This window comes from Pelodiscus sinensis, chromosome 6 (assembly GCF_052426305.1).
Source record: "Pelodiscus sinensis isolate ZL-2025 chromosome 6, ASM5242630v1, whole genome shotgun sequence".
NCBI classification, from domain to species: domain Eukaryota; kingdom Metazoa; phylum Chordata; order Testudines; family Trionychidae; genus Pelodiscus; species Pelodiscus sinensis.
Window position 1 is genome coordinate 62904286 of NC_143057.1, and position 24725 is coordinate 62929010.

The window sequence follows — 24725 nt, forward strand, 5'->3', positions numbered from 1 at the left end:
ACAAGCCCCAATTGGGCCCAGCCTCCATCTGGCCGCAGCATCGTAACACTCCTGCACACACACCACCACTGCACCCCTGAGCCCATCATACACCTGAACCCCCTGCCCTGAGCTCTTCATACCTCTACATCCACAAACTTCTACACTTCCACATCTCTAGTCCCCCTGCCGTTACACTCCTGCACCGCCCACACTCCCCAAACCTGTGCCCTGAGCAGCATTTCCTCTAACGTTTTCCATCCATGAGTTGTGTCTTGTGCACCAATATTGAAGTCATGTGCACTTGTTCAGATGTGTGCCACCATGGCACCCAAGTTATAAACCTTTCCGTTTTCCCCTCTGCTGCCATGACTCCCACCCTCCCCTTTCCCCATCTACTCCCCTGGTGCCTACTGATGCCTCCCCACCCCCACACCCTTCTCTGCTGTCCTGGCTCTTGCCCTTCTGGGACTTGCCCCCCCCCCCCAAATCCTCTCTGACCCCTGCACCTGCTCTTCCCGTCCCCTTGTCCACCCCTCCTCTAGGTCCCCTCCTCATGCCCTTTCCAACACCTCCTTCTACCCACCTGCCCTGCCTCTTTTCTCTGACCTCTACTGCCTGCCCTTCTACTACACCTCTACAATCCCCCTGGCACCTGCACCCTCCCTTACCCTCCCCCCGCACCTTCCTGATGCCTCACCCTTCCCTCAGCCCTCTCAACACCTGCCCCCTTGTCCTCTTCCTCCCTGGTGCCCACCCCCACCCCACCCTCTGCTCTGTTCTCTTCATGCCCCTCTGTGCCCTCACACATGACTTGCTCCAACTCCTGCCTTCCACATGCCCACCCCTCCTTTCAATCCCTCTTCTCCTGGCACCCACTTCTTCCCTCTCCTCTTCCTTCCTCCTGGCCCATTGCCCCTCACCTCTCTGACCTCCACTGACACCTTCCCATTTCCCCTCATCCCCACTGCTCCTGCCCTTTTTCCCCTCGGTCTACTCTTGGCCCCCTGACATTTCTCTCTCCTCCACCCTGCCCCTTAGTGCCTTCCCCTTTCTTCTCCTGCCCTGGCCCCTTCCTCTCCTCACCCCCACCTTCCCCTTAGTTATTCCATTGCCCCTTCCCTTACCTTCTGCCATCCCGACACCTGCAACCAATGGTGGGCAGCTGCCCTGTGTGCTGAGGCTGAAGGCAGGGCCACGGTGCTATTTTTAGTTCTGCAGCCCCGGCCAGGAGCAGCTACAATGTGTCCCGGCTCCAGTCCTGGCACATGGAGGCCCCAGCAGCCACCACACAGCCGCAACCCCAGCTGCTCCCAGGGGCTAGGCCACGCAGCAGGCGGCTACCCCATGTGCTGGGACTGGAGCTGGGCCACGGTGCTATTTTTAGTACTGCAGCCGAGGCTCCAGCTCCAGCAGCCACCACGCAGGCTGCATGGTGGCTGCCCAGCTGCTCCTGACGTGGGCAGTCACCCAGTAGGTGGCCCTGCCCCTGGAGCAGCTGGGGCCACAGCTACACAGGTCTGCTGAGGGAATGGGTGGGAATGAAAATTCTTAGTGCGCGCCCATGCAGGTGCACACATTACAGGGAACCCATCATATACCCAAACCCCCTGCCCTGAACCCCCATACACCCCAACACAAACTGCTGCACCCCCACATCTCCAGCCCCTGCTGTAAGATTGACAGAAGACAGACTGAATATGTGCATGAAGCTGGATTTGACCAATTATTATGGAAACTTCAATTAAATGTGCGCAAAGATGCTGCAGCAGAAGTCCCATTAAAGCCTGTGACAACGTTTCATTTATGCTATTATTAATCATTACCTCAATTATCAATAATATTAAGTTTCATATTTTCCGTCATGCAAATGGGCATTCTTATACGGCTTTGTTGACCACTTGTTTGATACAGTTGGCTCTTTGGTTTGAAAAAGTTGTCAATTCCTGCCTTACAGGCATAGTTGGGCAAGTCTGCTTGAACCCATACTACGTGGCACCTTATAGACTGACTAAGATTTATTGGAGCATAAGCTTTTGTGGGCAAAGACCCACTTCATCAGATGCCCATGAAAGCTTATGCTCCAATAAATCTGTTAATCTATAAGGTGCCACAGGACTTCTCATTGTTTTTGCAGATTCAGACTAACACGGCTACCCCTCTGATACTTGAACCCATAGTAGTTCATTAATCCTCGCCTGGATCAATGTGGGGTTTGTACATTCTATTTCATATCAACAAGAGGTCTATTTTAGATACATAGTGCAGGGAGAGATGATGGTGGCCAGAGGAACCCAATCAGAAAGTTAGATTGGTTACAAGTGAACAAAGTAGAGTATTTCCATTTCACAAGAGAGCCTAAACCAAACTATACATTACTGAAGATTATTTTCTTTGTGTTTTATCTTCTGAAGGGACAAGATTTTGGAAGCCAGAGGGCTGGATTTCTAATCTAGCAAATTGCACTTACATATGTTAGTATACCTGCTTTCACCCACAGAAAAAAGCCAGTTAGATATCCAACTATTAATATTTATACTCACCTGTGTTTCCTCTATTTTTTATCCACATGCAGAATAAATTTTGTCATGTGCACCAAAGCACATGTGGATCTGCACAACCAACAGAAACACAAACTGCCCGCTGTGGGCACTCTGCTAATCAACTGAGTGGCATTTGAATATCTCCTGGGTGGGCACCCGAGTTCTCAGCTTACAGGGAACACTGATGCCCACAACTCAGAGCAAGCACAAATTGCATTTGCAAAAAAACAAAAATAAAACAGAGATGGAACTGAGGTCTGGAGGAAAAACCATCTTTCAGTCCCTCCTGACAGTTGCTTTGCAGTATGTTCACCTACGGAACACATCATTATAGCAGAAAATTCAAAAAGGGCCTGTTTCCGCATATGCTAAGAACAAAGAAAGAAATAACCTAGATGGGGTATGCATCACCTTTTGCATTGGCAGAAGGAGAGTAGTGCATGAAAAGATCAGAGAGGTATGACCCAGCCCATAAGCTTCATATGCCATAATTTACACATCTGTAAAATAGTGATAATGGTGTTTTGAGACCAAATTATAAAATATAAAAAGCATAGAAAGATATATAAACGCAAAGAGGAGACAAAACATTTTTAAATAAATGATTATTAAGGTCTTTGGAATCAGGCTTCAATCCAATGGCTTTGGAAAGAATTCAATAGTATGTTCGTCTCCAAGCTTCCCTTGAAGTTAATAAAATTCCATACATTGCACAGCTGCCTAACTTGGCTCTTCATCAGTACTGGGGAAAGTCTAAACAACCAAAAGATCTGCAGTTTGAATTATATGGAAGTGAACTGTCTATAGGCCTATTTAGGACCAGCTCCAATCATTTCCCACTTTTGCATGGAGTCAAAGCAAATTATGTTTTTTCAACTGCATTTCAATATAATCAGTCCAGCTGGCTGAAAAATACTGAAAGTTTCTAAGAAACACTGTCCAGAATCTCTATGTAAAAAATAAACAAAAACCATTTCAACTAGAGTGGGGGGAAGGGAAGTCACCCCCAAAGAATATGGAATTTTTCATTAAGAGTTTCGCTTAATTTTCAAAAGTAAAAATAAATGTTGACCGTCTCTAATAGCCAGTGAACTATTTCTCCCCTCTCTTTTTACTCAATGTGTTTTGATAGCAGAAAGGCCTCTCTCTGGTTTCATATGCAAACCCTAAATCAGAGCCCTGTGGTTTTGGCAAATATCAACCCCCTTCAGGCTTTTGTGCCAAGCAATCGTGTTTTATTAGTTATTCATCAGGCAGCTTGGCACTCTGTTCTGCATAGCCTTATATTAAACGTGTTATGCATTTCAAGTCCTGCAATCCATTCCATGGCCAATTTAGCACCATACTTATCTTCTGATGACTAATAAGTCTTTCGAATAGACATTTGATTTTTTTGTTCAAGAATGTCAAATTCCTCCCTTAAAATTCCTATTTAACCTAAACATTCCAAAAAACTAATATTCATGAATTGAGACTACACATGCATATATATGAGGGAAGAGAGAGAAAGGATGCATGTACAACTCACCTGTGCTAAAATACCCTATTTTATTTAATTTTATTTATCTAATTTTATTTTATTATCCTACTCTCCCTCACTGCCTACTGAAGTCTCATCCACACATCATAGCTTCCTTTTCAAGTTGTAAGTGGTTCGAGGCAGAGACTGTCATTTCCGATATATAGGTGCCATTGCAATGTAAAAACATTGAATAATAAAGTATTCTGCTCACAAAAAAGCTAGACAGTGAAATTATCGAGTTATTAAGGACAGAATGTTTTACAGAATGCCTATTGATTGTCAATGGCAATTGCTCATGTGGATTATAGGTGGTACATAGTCTAAAGTAAACTGTCAAACAAAATACTAGAAGAGTTGCTCAGACAACTCCCTTATTTGCATTTAAATTCTTATAAAAATTCTGATTATACAGCTGTGCCATACCATTTCTCTCCATTATCACTTGCAGAGGAAGTTCAAAGGGGACATTTACATTGTTGCAATGTACTGATTGATCCCTCAGCAGTTACAATTCTTTCATTCTTCAGAAAACCAGAAAGTGAGCTAAAGCGCAAAAAAAAAAAAAAAAAAACCCTTAAGACTTCAGAAATCTAGTTTCAGAAAGATGGCTTTTTATTCTACACCAATAAATAAATAATAGACTTCTACATAATGAATAGATGTATGGCAATAATCATAAGATACTTGCTGATATCTACTTGAGCAAACAAATACATTTTCATAAATTTAACCCTAAAATCATTCAGTAAACATACCTTCCCATTTTAAAAGTAATGATATACATACATACACATTCTGATAATCAAATGTATTTTAACTGGGACCCACAGCATTTGATAAATGTTGTTTTAAGTCCAAAACATACAAGTTTACATATACTAATGCCATCAGGTTCTTATTCTTTTATTGTGCATACAGTTCTTAAGATAGGAGAATACATTTTACACCTTTTCCTGATTACAAAAAGCTTTATTTCATATTAAAAAGGGAAATTATATTAGGTATGGGCTTTGTAGAGCTCAGAAACTCCATTCCAATAATTAAAAAATAAGAATACCCACAAACCACACGTTCTCTGTGCTGTCCAGGACATGTCAGGATAAATCTGTTATCCTATCCTTCCATGAGGTAACCTAGGTAAGTTTTACCTTATCTGCCTTGTCCTGGAACATTCCTCTAGCTGGTGGGCCAGCTTGGACAGAAGTCCATATTGTAATGTGCTATGTCCGTGGTCCCCAACACGGTGCCCGCAGGTGCCATGGCGCCCGCGGGGGCATTTCCATGCGCCCGCCAGGTGCTCGGGGCTGGCCTGGCACCGGGCGCATGGCGGGGGGAGCGCCGGCCCCGGGCGCGCGGCGCCGGGCGGGGGGGGGGGGGGAGCGCCGGCCCCAGGCGCGCGGCTATGGGGGGGGCGGCCCCCGGGCATGCGGCTATGGGGGGGAGGGGCGCCCCCGGGGTGCAAGTGTCCCCGCCCCCTGGCGCCCGGCGGGCGAACGGCCACGCCCCCTGGCGCCCGACAACCTCGAAAGATTGGGGACCACTGTGCTATGTAGTAAACCATCCTACAGACTTACTACAGGCAATTTGGGCCTCATTTGAAAGCAAACTCTCACTTCCTCGTACAGAAGGACCCAGAAACATTCTATGGGTAGTGACTCTCCCTCTTGAACTATAGAAAGGAGACAATTTCCCAGGCTTAAAAGCGGTGTTGATGGGCTCTGGAAAGAGCTTCATCTAGCTCTCCTCCATCAAAGGAACAGTCACCTGAAAGGGCCTTTGGTGGCAATGAAGGAGAAATAAGAGAAGGCAAGATAGAGAGAGCCCAAAAGACAACATTCCCCCCATTCACCCCTCAAAAAGTTCCCATGTTCTGTATGCCATGTGCTTCTCTATAATCAGAGGATTTCACAGAGCCGTGAGGTCTGATTCCAGACAATAAAAAAAAAGAAAGATTTTGGAACAGAGCTGTTAGTTTTTAAGCAATAACAATTAAGGGAAAAGGCATTTCCTGGGGATTAATGACTGGCTGGGGAAATTGATGGCACAAGGCAAAGCTGAGGACCATTAACCTTCGGCTAGTCATTAATTCCCCTGGACATGCTATTTGCCAAGCTTGTCATTTCTATTTTTTCTATCTAACATCTGGCACATCAGGAACCGGAGACAGGACCACTAATGGAAGGAAGAGAGGAGTAAAGTCTGTTACCTTACTCCACTTGAGTATTCCTTACTCTGTAAAATCAGTGGGGCTTCTTAAAAGGTGAAGGACTTCCTAACATGAACAAAGGTGGCAGAATTATGACCTTACTAAAATGAATAGGTATAACTTTAAATCTATAGCAGCTGCAACAAATGACTTAGGGTAATTTCTGCCAAATTGTGACAGCACAGTAGAGTATTGTAATATAATGAGAAGAAAATATACTTCATTGTACTTAACTCCTAATATTGACGGGTATTCTACATGCACAGATTAACATATACCTTTCAAATGGAAGAGAGATGAAAAGACATGCTTTATGAGAAACTGTCTTTCCAAGGCTTTGTCATAAGTGACTGATATCTAGCTGAATACCAGTGAAAGATGGCAGGGAGTTGGGATGGTCCAATGGATAGTATACCAGGCTAGAAGAGAAGTCTATTTTGTACTCCCAGACTTGGCCCTTAGATGTCAGTTAGTTTCTTTGCAAGGGTGCCATTTATGGAGTGCTAGGAAGGGAGCAGTTGTCCCTCCTCCCCAGTCTGAATCCCCTGGATTTCATATTTGAGGTCTGCTGAAAGCCCACGTCCTGACTCCAGAGGCAGTTCTTAAATGCTACAGAGGGGATCTCACAAAACCGGGTTACTGAGCAACACAAGGGCAGATAGAATTCAGTGTTTAGTGCAAAGTAATGCACATGGGAAAATACAATATTAAGTATACATACAAAAATGTTGAGGTCTAAAATAGTTGTTACCACTCAAGAAAGATCTTGGAATCCTTGTGGATAGTTCCCTGAAAACATCCGTTTAATGTCCAGTGGCAAACTAAAAAGCTAATAGAATATTGGGAAAATGAATAGAAAAATATGACAAAAAATACTACATTGTCTTGATATCAAGTCATTGCATGCTAACATCTTGAATACTGTATGCAGATCTGGTCACCCCCATTTAAATAAAATAAATAAATAAATATTTTAATATTATATATATATATATATATATATATATATATATATATATGAATGAATGATTTGGAAAAGGTACCGAAAGGGCAACAGAAATGATTGGGGGAAGCTGTTCTTTACCACAGGAGAAGAGATTAACAAGACTGGGACTTTTCAGCTTGGAAAATGACTAAATCCTAGGTGTCCAACCAGTTCTGTAGCAAAATAGCCACATTATTCTGAAATAATGAATAATCGTTCAAGTCAACTAGCCACACTCAACCAGCCCAATAGCTACATGTGGCTAGTGTGTTGGACACCATGGGACTAAAAGGTGAAAGGATACGTTAGAGATCTAGACAGTCATGGATAGTGTGGAAAATAGAATTAGGAAATGTTATTTATTTCTTCACTAACAAAACACAAGAAGATAATCCAACTAAATTTACAGGCAGCAGATTTAAAACAAACAAAACTGGTGACAGGCAATGGATCATGCTGATGGCCTCTTCTGTTTATTCCTTCTGAAGCACCTGGCATTGGCCACTGTCGGAAGACAGGATACAGGGCTAGAAGGATATTTGGTCTGATCCAGTCTGGTCATTCTGATGTTCTTATATGGAGCTGAAATTTATCTTCCCCCTTGCTATAACCGACTAGACCCCACACCTCTTCCAGGGGTGAGACAGAGCCCAGGAGTCCTGACGGGATCTCTCTCCACAGAGTTAGTAACAAAGCAAGAATATATATTAAAATGTTAAGGCTAATCTGCATCCCTTAAGTGACTTGCAACAAGATGTCAGGATTATGGATGTAAGCAACTAATTGATTAGTCACTTCCCCCACCCTTGCTGCCTCTATCAGAAAGAGGCAGCAGGGGAGGGGCAGAGGAAGGGGTGCTTAAAAGCCAGTTCCCCCCACCCAGTTCCGGGGGAGGGGGAGGAGCACATCAGCAGTGTTCCAACTTGAAACAGACAAAAGTCGCTGTTGGAGCTCTTCTACATTTTAAAGTGGAAGCACCCGCATGGAACGCGGGGTCATGGGAGAATTCCCCTCTAGCCTCAGGCTCCATGCGGCATTTCAATCTGTACATTTCAAAGGTGGAACGCCACACTAGTCCTTATTGACTTATCGAATAGTTGATGGAAATCCCATCAACTATTTATCAAAATTTAACATCCCTAGTCAGAATATGCTACTATTAGAGCTGAGTGAATTTCACGTTTATTTAATTTATTTTATATAAGACAGTGTTTCCCAATTTTATTTGGCCATGGAACCCCTAGGGTTGCCTTAAAAAAAAAAAAAGGCCCCCAGCGCAATTTGTTGGACAATAAATAAATAAATACCCCACTGCCACTTTTCATCGAGAAAAAAAAAGTCCTGATGCAAAAAAGCTTTGTCTCTTTAAGAGGGAGTGGGGGAGTGCTGGCTCCTCGTGGAACCCTTACTTTTGCTTCGCAGAACCCCGGGGAGCACCAATTGGGAAACACTGATATAGGAATTAGATACAGTTGTAGCCAGACAGACCCCCCCCCCCAAAAATCTCATCCATCTTATTTGCCTCTCTGAGGTTCCTGAAGCATACAGGACAGAGAAGGAGCAATAAAATCAGCATAGTCTATGCTGGCTCATCTGATCCTGAGAAGCTGAAAACATAGATATGAGGAGAGAGCGATTAAGGTAATAAGCTGGCCTCGAGGCTGCGAGAACTGCCTCGGCTGGCACCCATGTTGATATGATCACACACACGGTCCCTGGGAGAAGAATCTCCCACTGAGAAAAGAATCTCCAGTACTTCCAATTTAGTTCTCTCTTACAAGTGTAAATTAAGTTCACAACTCCCTTGTAAGAACTGGCCTCACAAAAGGCAGACCAGCACTATTTGGCATCACAGATAAAGAGAAATACGTGACCCCATGGGTATAAAGATGGGTCCAGCAGCACACTCACTTTGAGTGTCAACCTACCCTCTACCTGCTGGTCGAGTTAGGTATTTTGACTTCCCGAGGTTCCATGGGGACGCCCACCTCGTATTTTCGTCTTTCCTAGGAATTGAGGGACCAGCCCTGGCCTGACACGCTGGAGTCGAGAGGCACAGAAGGGGGTAAAAATTGTACCTGGATGTGGTCCTCTGTCTTAAGTGTACACATAGACTTAGAGCTCTTTAAAGATTAAGCTGTTACTTGGTACTATTATTTCTATTTTCTATCTTTATTTTCTTTGTAACCATTTTTAAGATCTATATTTGTTAGCAGTTAAGAAAGAGAGCAATAGCCATTGTAACCATATGATTTATAAGCTTCTTTAATAAACCTGTAACTGTTTAAGTTTTAACCTGACTCCTTCAGTTGCTGTAACAGAACCAAGCACAATTTAAAAACTTCAGCCGGTCGTAAGGGACAGGTATAGGAGAACACAAACACGAACACGAACACCCATGCCCTGACCGTCGGCTGACAACAGTGCTAACTGTTAAGCTGTCTGCCAAAAAAAGTAGTTTTCCAGTGCCTTAGTAGTCACTGGATAGAGATAAAGATGATGTGGGAGAAAGGCGGATGGGGTTTGTTCCCCCCCATTTGGAGCTTGGCTTATACTGACCATGCTCAGTAACACTGCTGAAGCCGTTGCCCCCAGTCTGTTCCCCTCATGCTCCCACTTTGTTCCCTTACCCCCCCCCCCCCCATCAGATCATGCACAGGTCCCCCTCCGACCAAAATCTGAAATGGTGCCCCATCTCCACCCTCTTTCAGCTCATCTACAGATGAAAAGTGCCGGGTATTATTTCAAAAGGACACCACTTACTGTGGAAGGCAGCAAGCATTGTACTCTATTGTATACATTGTATTTATACTACCGCATGCAGTCATCTCCAGTCCTGCTTATTCACATATCACAGGCTTAGTCACAACTATGGAGATAACTGAGTGGACCTATACATCTCTTTTGTACCATACAGGGCTCTATGAAACCTAGGGCAAGCCCTGGACCATCTAAACAATAAGGTAGTTACAGTAAAGTCCCATTTGGGAAAACACTTCTGGCACCACTTGAAATACAATACATTCTATTTCTCATATAGGTTTTATGCAATGAATTAAAGAAACAGACTAATTAGTTCTGGACTGCAGATTATAATGTTTTTGCAAACTTCCCCCTAGTTTCTCAAACATCACTCTCATTCTACAGCAGGGGTAGCGAACCTTTTTTGGGTCAGGGCCACTGACCCACAGAAAAATCAGTCAGGGACTGCACACAAGTGAGAAACAAAACAAAACAAAAAACCATGCCTCACCAACATAGGCTCCCCAATGCAGGGGGGAGTCCCAACCCTCAGGGGCAGATCCAGGCAAGCCAGGGTCTGCATCCAGCCCCCAGGCCTTAGGTTCCCCACCCCGCTTCTAAAGTAAAGGATACAAGTCTATTATTTTTAACTTCTGAAACATCTGCAGTATTTCTGAGATTTTTTTTTTTTATCACCCCACGGAGAACAACTCATTTTTCATGTGAGGCATAAAAGCATTCTAGATTTTTTTTTTTTTTAAACCAAAAACTCAAACAGATGGACAGCTGCCGGAACAAGTAATGCCATAGAAATAATAAAATGGAGAATGTTACTCTTCAGAAAACCGCTTCTATTTTAACATTCCTTCCATAAAACACAAACAAGCTGTGAAAATTATACAGAAAGATCCACCTACAGCAACCATTTCAAACCACCTCCAAACACTCATTCTACAGAAGAAATTGCAAGGGTCACTTGGTTCATAGCACAAAGATATCCTGCACATTAATTAATATGCTTTCAGTTTATCGATACAATGTAATGCCCTGGAAACATTGTATAACCTGTCACTGCCCATTCAGAAATCCAATTCTTGAGTAAAGAGCACTTAGTGCCCCCATACGATCTTATCTAGTTTACAAGTATTTAGGACAAACGACAAACATTTATCTTGCACACAAAATAAAAATAATGGTGTTCAGAATGTATATTTTACTTTTCTTTAAAAAAAATGCATGGTAATAGAACTGAACCTGATAACCTCTAATATTTAAATGCACTTTGTGTTTATTGCCAACTTACCACATCTTTCAATACATGTGTAATTGAAAATAAGTATCCGCAAATCCCAATCAGTAGTCTATTTTGTTTGGTTTAAAAAGCTTTGTTCACATTACAGTGTAAACAAACAACATTTCATAAGATGAAGTTAGGGTTCATGAAAGGTGCCCATTGACTGAACTGAAAACTGAATTCCTCTATTTTTCCCCCACAGAGTGTGCAAGAGCAGCTTCTGCACACTGCCCTACTGATGCACTTCAGGCCAGACCTGGAGGGACAGGGCAGGCTCAGCAGAGAAAAACAAACATCGCGAAAACCAACAAAATTAACAGCTGTCATGTGCTCACAGGGAATTGCTGTTGACTAAATCAGCAAACTCATTTCATATAGACTATGTTCTAGCCATGATACTGTAATACTACTTCAGTCATAGTACTAACAGGGTCAGACTCAAATAAGCAGCAGTGAAAAGTTACATTTTCCACCACTCATTTATTGAAACATTTCTATGATTTAGGCTTATCTGACAAAACTGCCAGTGAAGCTAGGGAAAGTCTTGTCTGAATAAGGTGTGGATGACCGATGAAATCCTGACCATGAAGACGACAGTAGGACTTGTGCCACTGACTTCAGGAAGACCAGGACTTCACCTATGGTCTTTAAGAGTTAGCAAGCAAATTATATAGGTTAAAAAAAAAAAAAAGTATCCCAACTTCTGCATTGCTTTGGAAACATCTTACAGTTTGAAGTGGCCAGACACATCTTTGTATTTGATGTTGGATTAAAGCTCAAAAGCATGAATGTTATTAGGTCACTTATCGTAATTACACATCCCTACCACCCCACTGAAATAGAAGGCTATGTAGTTCCACAAAGTAACTGAGCATAAAATTTGATTTGTGACATTTTGACTTGAATGCTACAAAAACGTTCTCTTATTTGGCAAGTCCTTAAGAAAGAATTAAGAAGATCTTTGTACCACTAACAACACTTTTCTAAATAAACAGAGAGAAAAAGCTTTAAACGGGGTTGAAAGGGTTTTTTGGTTTTGGGGATTTTGTTTGTTTTTGAGACACTAACTTAGGAACTGTCAATCATTCTTACTGTACCTAATTGCCAGTCTTTAATGCCTTTTTGCTATGGTGACATTTTTTGATTATTTGATATTAGGGCCCACCCTTTCAATCCTTGCACATCAGTTAGCTCTCTATTTCACTGCAGCATCAATAGGATTTTTACACACAAGGTTTTGAGCTGGCAATAGGAGTTCTACAAAGACAGTAAATGATTGTAAATGATATGCATTACGATACATATTTATTCTGAATTAACCTTTAATTTATGGAAAATGTATTGTTCCTACATGCATGGCCATATTATTTATCCTGTCTATACTTATATTTATTTTTCATTCATATAGAAATAGTATTGTGAGCAGAGACACAAGTCCTGAAAATACTACAGGTTGAGCCTCTTATATCTGGGACTCTCAGGTCCGGCAGAAGAGATGGAGCAGAGCCAACCAGAGGGAGGGGCAGTATCCTGGGAGGCCAGTGGCAGGGGACCTCCCCTAATCCAGCAAATTCCCTCATTCAAGATCAGTCAGGTGCCGGACCAGGGAGGTTCAACCTGTACTAGGACAGTGCTTTCTACCACAAATTCAATGCAACTACTCAGAATTAGCATGATGTTAATTTATGTGTGCAAGACCAGGCCTTAGAGAGGCAGGCGTGAATACTCTTTTAAAGTACTCTATCAGATTGCTTAGATAAGAATGCTGGTATTTACATAACAAATCTAAGAAAAGGATAGAATTTTGTTAATTGGAGACTGATGAGACAGAATAGCCCAACTCCAAAGTCAGAGCTGATTGGTATAGACTCTAAATCAACACTTGCACTCTCCAAAAATATATGCATTTTGGGGGGAGAAAGAGTGAGTTGTCTAGCAAAAAACAACTGAACACTGAGTCAATATAAAACAAGGCATTAGCACATTCAACACTAGAATCAAGACCACAGTGTTCTTTTAATACACAGATCAAAATATTGAGCTAAAGGTCTAGATCAGTGTTTCTCAACCTTTTTTTAATATAAAGTACCCCTTTTAAAAAAAAAGTACCCCCAGTACCTACAGTTTTCAGACACACACTTTTTTTTCTACTATTGCAACACATTTGTTTAAACAACTTAATTGTAGCTAGGCAGGCAATGAAATTTTTGGGTGTAAAAAGTACAAAAATAGTAAAGTACTGTAAAACTTAAAACAAAAATTCAGTTTTCTCCAAGTTTCAGTTGTATTGATTTACCCCCAGACTTCTCTCATGTACCCCCAAGGGTACTCGTGCCACTGGTTGAGAAACACTGGTTTAGATTACGATGTCAACTTGAAAATATGAAAGTATCAGTTAACTCTACAATCCTGCTTACCTTATTCATGAAACCTTAATGGGTCTGCATGGATGGGTAAGGCAATCAAGATTTGGCCTACCTCAAAAGGGTTAAGGGGGTTGTAGTTTTTTGTTTTGTTTTTTTGGTACTGCAAAACACTACACCATTGTTGTAAGTAAATATTGTTTCAAAAACAAAAAACCAAACAAAAACCAGAGTGGTATACAAACACTCAAAACAAATTGAACTTCTCAACTGGGCATAACAAGCACAATCTGTACAACATGCAGTTCTGTGGGGAAGCTGTTCACAAAGAGGAATTATAAAGCTGTTTTGTAGGGCTTTGTCACAAAATGCTGCAGGTGATAGGACAGCAGACTGCACTGGTTTAGAGTTTCAAATAAAATGTATTATTGCCTTCCTAACACATCATGCAAAAATAATCCATTTTTATAAAAATAATGGTACTATAACCAGTGCTGTCACCTGATTTTAGAATTTCCTTTCAATGTCTAGTCTATAGCAGCTTTCGTGACCAGGCTTATTAACGTAAGAGGTTAGCACAGCTCATTCAGCATCATTAAAAGATGGTGGGTTCACAGTACACAAGTGCTTGATCTCATCCTGAATGGTGCATTAGGGATAGAGGCGTGGGTACACACAGGGGTTTAGGTATCGCCACACTCAGTGTTACAATTCCTAATTTTTAAGCTCCTAGAAAAACCAAAAGGTACAAAGCTGTGGTCCACAAACCCTGTTTTCAGCACGTAGGCTCCCAATACAACGAATGGGAAGAGATGGGTGCTTCAGAATGAGACCCAGAAAAGGCAGAACACTAGGCAGGGAGCTGCATGAGCCAGCCATTGGAAGATTCTGATCACAGGGTTATGCTAAGCCCCATCCCTCACAGGATGGGTGGGAATGGTATTCCCAGCCCCTATTTGGCAGAAGTAGGGAATGGATTATTTGATGATGACCTGCTCTGTTTATTCTCTCTGGGAGACCCAGCACTGGCCACTATCAGAAGACAGGACACCAGGCTTGGACTTTTGATCTGACCCAGTATGGCCATGCTTATGACATATATGTCCTAAGTCTGGGCTGCAGAGAAGTACCTCTCTCTGCACAGGTGAGCCCCAAACCAGAACCCCTCTCCTGGGGTCAGGCAACTTCAGTGCCCATGTAATTTCTTGTGGTTTCTTCACCTGCCTCACTCCACACAAATGACACCAGCTGTGCCAAGCCCACTCACCTGACTTCTTTAACCAGTGAGCTAAAAATTTTCACCTGATCTCTCACAAGTCCCTTCTCTGCCAGGAGGGGAGAAAGAAGATCCTTCCTCTCAGAAGAATGCTCTGAGCAATGGGATATTCTGATGTGGTGCTCGCTCGGTCTCATCTCTTGAAGCGGTTCCGTTAGGGATAAATAACGAAAGTGACTGTAGAAGAGAAACAGAACACAGGGTCGCCTGCCTCCCAGCTAAGTTCCCTAACCATGGGGACTACAGCATGTGTCTGTCTCTTCCTCTATCACCCAATGACTATTTAATATTTATTCCCAATGGAATAGTTACTTGGGGGCATTAGCAAGAAGAGAGGGACTCTATAAATGACCCACATGGATGTTGGAAACAGAGACTCCAGTCCCCCTTATCCACTCTCTCTTTCACTGCTTATCCCCAATACAACAACTTCTAGAGGAGAGATTGAGTTATCCCCTTAACATATCCCAGAGGTAAGGCTATAACTACTGAGTAGATGTAGAGCTGAAGAATGAATTATATCTATGTGTAACCATGAACTGAAGTCCAATTTTTATGAATGAGATTTTATAAATGAAACAGCGTTAACCACTTTTGGATTAATTTGTTAATAACACAACTACACTATTACATCCCTAATGAGTAGATGAATTCTGCATTTACAATAAACAAGATTCTGCTAGTTCTATTTCTCTAAGTGCAACACAGTGAGGCAAAAGGCCTCCTGTTCAAATTCTCTCTCCCTTCACAGGCAGGGAAGGGAATTGAAGCTTGGTCTCCCGCATCCTAGATAAGTCTTCTAACCATGGGACTAAAAGTATTCTAAAACACTGGCAAACACCACTGACTCATTCATCTCTGCACAACTTTTAAATAGTAGAGGGCAGACTTTGAGCATAACTCTTAGCAGAGAGAGTAAACTAAAAACCCTAGGGCTACGTCTACACTGGCCCCTTTTCCGGAAGGGGCATGTAAATTTCACTAGTCGTCGTAGGGAAATGCGCGGGGGATTTAAATATCCCCCGCGGCATTTAAATAAAAATGTCCGCCGCTTTTTTCCGGCTTTTAAAAAAGCCGGAAAAGAGCGTCTAGACTGGCCCCGATCCTCCGGAAAAAGTGCCCTTTTCCGGAGGCTCTTATTCTTACTTTGAATAAGAATAAGAATAAGAGCCTTTGAAGTAAGAATAAGAGCCTCCGGAAAAGGGCACTTTTTCCGGAGGATCGGGGCCAGTCTAGACGCTCTTTTCCGGCTTTTTTAAAAGCCGGAAAAAAGCGGCGGACATTTTTATTTAAATGCCGCGGGGGATATTTAAATCCCCTGCGCATTTCCCTACGACGACTAGTGAAATTTACATGCCCCTTCCGGAAAAGGGGCCAGTGTAGACGTAGCCTAGGAATTTAGTGAATTTCAGCACTGACAAGATTCAGTGGGAGTTCTGTGGATCACAGTGGAGGCAAAACTGGGGCTTAGATGTTTAAATCTGGAATTTAGGCATCAGTGTTTCCTATAAACTGTGTGCACATGTGACCATTCAGGAGGGATTCAGATGCCGCCCAGCTGATTAGCAGAATGCCCATAGTTAGATTTGTTTTTATTGGTTTCAAGTAAATATATTATTGCCTTCCAAACACATCATGTAGATGTCTCGGCGAACATAAATGTATTCCACACATGGATGGAAAAGATTAGAGGGAACATTCTTAGGCATCTAAGTACCTTTGTGGATTGGGGTCTGAGTGCTCAGTACTTTCTCAACTCCCACTGGAAATACAACAGGAATAGTGGGTGCTTAATGGCTCTCAGCATCAGGACCTTCATGAGGGTTACACTAGTGAGGCTATACTTTGAGAAGTTAGCCCAGGTGGTTTCTGATGATGGTTCATGTGCAAGTAAGGGTCCAGTATCATTTTTTGACAATGAGGGAATAACTCTATAAGACCTGGCCAGAAATTCCTTATAGCCAAACTGCATATTAGTGGTTTGCTCTGTTTAGAATCAATACATTAAGAATATTAAACTTTTCTGTCACTTTCTAATTCAAGATATGGAGTGCATAAAATTTGCCATTCAGAATACATTTTATTGGAAATGTATTCAATACAAGTAAGACCACAGATGTTCATAATTTTTTTTTAATGCCGTGGAGTATCAAAAAAGTCTTGTTACATAATTTTCTCCATCTTTAAATAATCTCTTTATAATAAGCCTTAGTTTCATAAACTCTGTACCGGATAATGTAAGGTGGACCACACACAAGACTAACATAAAAGATTCTATGTTTCTAGGATACTACAAGTGTCATATTTTATGATTGGCATTGCTGCAAAACCTTTTATTGGAATATTGTGAAATGCTAACTCTCAGCTGAAAGACATGCTGGGCAAGATACAGAAAACATTAAACTCACCGATACCGCCACCTGCAGTGTACTAACAAATGCAATATTGTTTCAGTCAAATTCAAAGAATATCATTCATCAAGCCTTTTTGGTTCAATTTATTATTCAAGGTATGTGCTAAAATCATTCCAGTATGCGTGACAAAAAAGTGAGGAATATTAGCTGAACACTCAATAGCCAATAAGATATTTTTAAAAGCACACAGGCATATGAGTTCAAGCTTTACTTTTTCTTTCATTAAAAGGATTGTAATTACACAAGTCCTTCTGTGAATAAACTGACAACAGCCCAGGTATCTGTGAGACTCTCAACTACAAGATTGCTGATCTAGTTTAACCTCCTTCTCTAAAAAGTTTGACTACTCATCCATCCCATTATACTGGCTACTAAACGCAATATGATGTGATACAGAAGTAGAAAGTAAAATTGATCTGATAATTCTATACCAACAGAGTAAATTCTACAAAGATATAGAAGGCAAATATTAAATGTTATGCTGAATTTAAGTTTTAAAAAACACTTAGAACGGTGAAATGACTTGAAGAAGTGTGCAATGACAGTAACATAGCACACATGAATGAAGGTGTACCAATCATTCACTCAGGTATTACCACTTCCTAACTTGCATTGCAATTCCTAATGAAAGGGTGTAGTTTACATGTAAAGGGCCTGTTCATAGACTCATTAATTTAGTGGCAGTTTAGTCTGAGTAAGGACTGCAGCATCTTGCACCAAATCAGGCAAATGTGTCTACACCTAGTATATATAAAAAAAAAAAAACCAAACTCAGAACTGGGCTCACAGTATGGCAGATTGGCAGAAATTTCTAACCGTTACTCTGTACAGTATTAGATCCAAATTCTGCAAACACTTACGTGATTAACTACTAACATGAGTGGTTAAGTGCTTATAGGATTGACCAGTAGTGTTTTTCTTATGAAATTAACTTTATTTTCCTTTTAACAAAGGACTTGCTTTATTTTTGTTCTGAATTTGATTAATGTGTCTGCACATACCTGCACCCCTTTCAATGGGCAGATATACTTCCAGCACAAAAATACTAACACTTCTTTAGACACTGTTTACAGCTTAACTTTTTCAGCTATTGAAAGCAGGGGGCATTCATCATCAAGACTCTGATATTGATAAACAACAGGAAATGCCTCATCTTGTGTTTTCCTAATACAAACGAGCCAAACCTGAAATATGTTAAATACTGTAATACTCACAAAGAGCAAAAAGAAGTGCTTCCCCAGGTGTGATATCTACATCTCAAAAATATATGCTGCCATCTCTGCCAAGGCAAAATAGGCAGATAAAGGACAGTAGCTCTAACTACGGGTCCTTATCGTATTTAAAATACTTTTCCCTCTCTGGATAACAGTACAGGGAAGCCTCTACTCTTCCCATGTGATTAGTGCTAAATTGTTCACATACGGGGTTTCTTTTGGTATCAACGTGTCAGTTTATAATCCTGCTTGCAACTGTTTTAAGTGATTCATTCTCCCTTGCACTACTGAAAAGCCACTCGAGCAAGCTGGTATTTAAGATCAATTTCCTATGTCATTTGTCTTAAAGCACAAACACAAAAAAAGTTTACCGTCACTATCATCTCCATTACCTCCTCCCCAGCCCCAAACCACCAATCTCGCCCATAAATCTCCATCTCCCACTAGCCCGAAAACCGCGAAGATCTAGGAAACGCTGCATATCCTCCAGGTAGGGAGCCTGCCCTCGAGGGAAGAGCAGCCACGGGGGCAGAGTCGCTGTCACATTTCTCTGCTCCGGTTTAAGGGAGCCCCATGGGAAAGAGACAGCGGAGGGGGGGAGAGAATCTATGCAGGAGCTAGGCGCAAAGGAAACGCAGGAGGGAGTGGGAGGGAGGGAGCCCGCCCCACCGAGCTCCGCAGGTGCAAGAGAAAGTCCCCGCGGGCTCTGACACCGCTTGCACCGCGTGGGGACCGTGCGCCAGCCCGCCCCAAGCCGAGAAGCCCCTGGCGGAGCGGCCCCAGCAGCTGCGGGAGAGAGCCGGGTCCGCTGCAGGCAGACGCCCGGGGCACAAGGGAGCCCTGCCCTGCCCTTACCGTCCCAGCTCCGACTCCAGCTCGAAGTAGTGGGCCAGGGTGTCTTTGTTGGAGCCGTCGATCCAGTAATCCGGAGCCGCCCTGCTGGCGGCGGCGGCGCTGGAGGACGAGGAGGGCATGGTGACTTTCAGCATGCTGGGGCTCCGGCCGCCCGGCGGCTCCCTCCTCCGCCGGCCAGGCTGCGGCACCTGAGCGCGGCGGCGGCTCGGCGCTTCACCCCCGCCTCGCACTCAGCGGCGGCCGCGGCTCGGCTCCTCCAGCGTGCGGCGGCGGCGAGGAGAGGGACGGGCTGGCGGGGAAGCGCCGCGCTGCCAGGAAAACTTCCAGCCTCAGCAGCTGCTGCTCTGCCAGGCTGCGGGAGCCGCCCGGGAGGGAGGGGACGGGGGTCCGGGGGCGGCAGCACCACGCCGCGGAGAATGCAGCGCCAAGGGGCACCCGCAGCAAAGCCTTTGCCCCGGCCCCCTCCAGCGGCTCGGTCCGGGCGCGCGGAAGGGGCGAGCCGGGCAGCCAGCCGCCGTTAGAGCCACACTTGCAGTTCCTGGACTTGCAGTTCCGCTGCCATCGCCATCCGCGTCCCGCTAGAGCGATGCTGGAGTCAGTCCCGGGAGCAGCTGAGCGAGCGCAGCGCCTGCCTCTACCAGCAGCCTCGCTCTGCCTGTGTGAGAGCACCAGCCAGTAGAGCAGGGTACCTGCCGCGCCGCCTTTCCCCGCGGCCCTAATGCGCTCTGGGTTCCTCGCCAGCCCTCCCAGCAGACTGGAAGACGCCCTGTCAGAAGGGAAATAGTGTCAGAACCTCTCTCCCCTGAGTGCCTGTTAAGCTAAGATCACATCTATTTCCCCGATTTCCTTATTGGTACCACATTCTCTGGGATGATGTTGATGATAAATCGGCTGATTTTCTGCCCTTGGTTATCTTGGACAAGGAAAATTAACTGGCTAGTTTCTCTCTCTCTCTCACACACACACACACACACAATATTAATTTGATCGCGCAATGCCATAAAACTAGAAGGTTTGGGTTGCAAATACTGCAAGGACTGGTCATAAGCAAGGGGAAAGGGATGTCCCGTTTTCCATTTACATTCACAACATGGCTTTGAGGACTAGTACTACAAGTTAAATCTTCACTGTGTGGCAGCATCCCTTTTACTATAAATTATTACATTCCAATCACAGCTACCCTGATTTACTGTGGTGCTACATTACAAGCATTAAACACACACCACAGGATGTGTATCACATGGAGACTATGAATTAGGCTCTAGTTCTGCATATATTTACATGTTTAATTTTACTCATATGAGTAGTAGAGGCACACGTGTTTGCCTTACCAAGGCCTAAGTGTGTATTTTATTTATACTAAAAATAGTTAAATAATCTATTCTAAATTAAAACACAAACCAAATAGCCTTTTTGAGTTAGATCCCCTTCATTTTTGAAGCACAGACTTAGTGCTAGACTTGTATCCATATTTACTTCTATGATAAATTATATATAGGTTCCTGAAGGCTTTTAGTTGACATATTTACTATGTCTCTATCTCAAATATATGGCTGATTCTGTAATGTTTGAGATTAATTTGGGGCTTACATTTATGCAAGATGGACATTTCTAGACACAAAAGTATTTTCTGTTTTTAGTAAGCCTCACACTTTATGCTCATTAAAAAAATCCAGTGTATATATTTGTCCATGGGAGAGGAGAGAGCACCAGCTTTGCAGTCTAGCAGAGATGCACTAACCCAGATATGCAGTATTCTGCAGTATTTCTCCAGCCCCAGAATGGTAGCTGTAGTAAGAGTATAACATATCTGTACAGGATTTGCATAGTTTGATTTTTTTTTTCTTCTGTTGAACTTGAAAAGGTTAGGAGGGAGGAAGGGAGAGATTTTGGAGAAGAAGGATTAACTAGAATGTCCAAATCAGAACACACAGTAATAGCAAACGAAAGACTCCTTTCCCTGCACAACACCAATATAAGTTACTCAAAAGCTCAAGGAGGCACCACCACTGGGACAGTCTGCCAAGTCTGCAGTGGTGATATGCATGCAAATTTAACAAGTACATTGCATTCCTGACCTTAGCGCCCATGCAGAAGTATCTACAGTACTTAAAACAGTTTCTCCTGGTGTAGTCATGAAATAAAAATAGCAGGTGTTGTGTGTAACCAGAGTGCACATCCTAATCTCAATATCTCCGTGCCATAACACCCACTTTTACTGCAATGCAGGCAGATAGGGAAATAGTAAAAATGTCCCTCTTCCAAGCCTGTTTAGCTCATGTACCAGACATGATGTGCAATATGTCCTCTAATATTTAACTATCACCTGGTAACATTTTTAAACATAACTATTCTTGTTCACAATAAGGGAAAAGGTATGCTGAATATTGTGTTAATACGTTTTCTAACCTTATTCATTTTCCCCGCTACATGGAGGGTTTTTTTTAAGTTCAAATAAAGTTGAATAAAAAGTAGCAAAAACTGTGAAGCTAATTTTCCAAAAGTCATTCACAGACAGAAAGACAATGGGCTTCCCTCTCCAATTGCTTAGTGTCCTCAGGACTCACCATAGCAATTATTCAATCATCCTCCAAATTGGAGATGTGTACTCTTTGAAGGACCCCATCCTCATGCCTTATCCCAACTCTCCAGCTTGCTGTTTGGAAAAGAAGGATTACTAGTTTGGAACTTTTCTACCTAAAGCTTTCTGTTGCTAGGAGACGTGCCTTTTTTGTGACATCTTGTTGCCACAGCATCTCTTGTGACCACGACATATACTTAATAATGGTACTTTATATCTTCTCTATTTTTGTAACATTTAATTAGGAGTTTGGCTAAACAAAAATAGATTGTATGACCCAAAGAACATGCATGTTCTCTTTATTTTACAATTATTTTGTAAGAACCTGTTTATCCAAATAACCATTAACTGAAAGACTCCCTCATCAAAGAGTGTTATTCTAATTACATTTATTTACATGCATTTATATGACTTATCACAGTGGTATATCTAAACATTCACTTCGACTAATCCCCAATTATCCAAATGCATTTGATTTACACTTCAATCACTGGGGAGAGTCACATTAGGTTGACCATTCAGTACTTTAAGACTGACATTTTGTTCTCTAGACTCTCATCTTTCATGGGTGTATCCAGCCCCAGTAAGGGGGAAGCCCAATAGAGTATGTGTGGTCATATTTTGAATATCTGCACCTTCTCCTGTGAGTGGGACTTTATTTTGAAATCTCAAGTCAGAAGGACTTGATTTATGAATGGAATTTGGGAGAGTAGTACTATTCCTTCCACTCTTCCCAATTCAAACCCTGCTTTCTGGTCAGATAGTACAATCTTATCAATAACAATACATTGTCCTCTGTGGGATCCTGAAAAAAATCCTTCCCATTACATTCTATGGCACTGTAATATTTTTCTGAATGTTGCACTGTAGCTGTTAAGATAGAAAATGCCTGGTGCTATGTCTATTATATGCTACACAAGCAAAGCAAGCAACAGCTTCAAATGAAAGTTGGCTCAAAATATTGTTCTTTTCTCTAAAGCCTCATGGATCAGGGCAGTTCAGGTCAGGAGACACTGTAAAAGCCTCCCTTTCCTTTCTGTAATGACACACACACTGTCCCTGCCCTCAGATGCCCCAGGAATCAACACTCCACTGAGTGGCAACTTGGGAATGTAAATAAAATACACAGAGACCAATACAGCCAATATCATATATGAAACAAAATGCAGGACTATGTAGCACTTTAAAGACTAACAAGATGGTTTATTAGATGATGAGCTTTCGTGGGCCAGAAGTGGGTCTGGCCCACGAAAGCTCATCATCTAATAAACCATCTTGTTAGTCTTTAAAGTGCTACATAGTCCTGTATTTTGTTTCAGCTACACCAGACTAACACGGCTACATCTCTATCACTAATATCATATACGGTGCTTTTCTAACTTTAACCCTTTGCTGCAGCGCCAGAGAAGAGCAGTGGTTTTCCTTCCTTCAGATCTTTACACTCACTGCTCAGTTAGCCCTAATTACTCTCTTTCTCCCAGTAATTTCCATGTCCCTAATAAGACAACCTCAAGAAATAATGACCAATCAGCTTTCCTAGTACTGAAGTTGAATGGAGCAGATAATTAAGCAATCTGCAAACATTTGGAAGATAATAAGGTGATAAGTAACAGAATGGATTTGCCAAGAAAAAAATCATGTCAGCCTAACCTAATGGCTTTCTTTACAGGGTAGCAAGCTTTGTGGACAGGGAGAAGTGGAAGATGTGGTCTATCTTGTATGACGTCTCATAAACAAACTAAGGAAATACAGATTAGATGGAGGTTCTATGAGGTGGTTGCAGAACTGGCTGGAAAACTGTCCCAAAGAGTAGTTATCAATATTTCACAGGGGTCCCTGTAGGGAATCAGTCCTGTTCAGTCAAGTCCAGGTCTGTTCAATGTCTTCATCAATGATTTAGATAATGATACAGAAACACTTATAAAGTCTGTGAATGAAGAAATAGATGAGGCTTTTTAAAAACAACTAACAATCATCCAAAGCACAGGATTTGATGGTGGTCTTTAAGGTGCTACTGGACTATTAGTTGTTTTTTAAGTTTTTCCTGTAACAGACTAACCTGGCTACCTCGCTGAAGCTTTTCAAATATCCAGATATAACTTGGGAAACTAACACAGTGGGCACAGATTTCTAAGTTCTTGGACTGCATTGGAGACAATTTTTTAAGTCAGAAAGTTGAGAAAGCTACTACGGAAGGAAGCTGTTCTAGATCTGATTTTAAAAAATAGGGAGGAACTGGTTGGAAATTTGAAAATGGAAGGCAGCTTGGGTGAAAGTGATTATGAAATCATAGTATAGGCAGTCCCCGAGTTACGCGGATCCGACTTATGTTTTCTCCAGTTTTCTTGCCCTGGAGGACGGGAGCGGCGGGACGAGAAAAGCTGCTCCCCATCTCCTTGGTCTGCTGGTCAGACCAGGGAGACGGGGAGCAAAGCTGCGGAGGACGCCTGCAGCAGGACAGCCCAGGCGCGCCGCGGCTGTCCCGCTGCGGGCGTCCTCTGCGGCTTTGCTCCGCGTCTCCCTGGTCTGCTGGGGGGGGAGGGCGCAACTAGTGTCCCCTTGCCCCCCAGCAGACCAGGCTTTTCTGCCCATGACGCCTGGGGTAGAGCAGCTGGGGCGCTGCTGGGTTGGTCCCGCAGCGCCGCTCCTCAGCGCTACTGGACCAACCCAGCAGCATCCCAGCTGCTCTGCCCCAGGCATCCTGATTCAGCCACTGCTGGTCAGTTTCAAAGTGATCTGGACAAAGTGGAG

At 42.9% G+C, this 24725-nt stretch overlaps 1 protein-coding gene across 4 annotated transcripts in view; it reads right to left on the reverse strand.

The window, feature by feature from the left end:
• Nucleotides 1–22095, reverse strand: part of CAMK4 (calcium/calmodulin dependent protein kinase IV) — a 291954-nt gene extending 269859 nt beyond the window's left edge. Inside the window, exons 1-3 of one of the 4 annotated variants that reach the window (XM_075932026.2) lie at nucleotides 19394–19532; nucleotides 6972–7079; nucleotides 4468–4587 (exon numbers count right to left, since the gene is read on the reverse strand). Coding sequence is in view for 2 of the 4 variants with exons in the window: in XM_006134451.5 (XP_006134513.1) it covers nucleotides 19394–19527 (134 nt within the window). In the remaining 2 variants the exon portion in view is untranslated. The other 3 variants (XM_006134451.5, XM_025190384.3, XM_025190385.3) reach the window with 3 other exon arrangements.
• Nucleotides 22096–24725: the final 2630 nt, after the last annotated feature.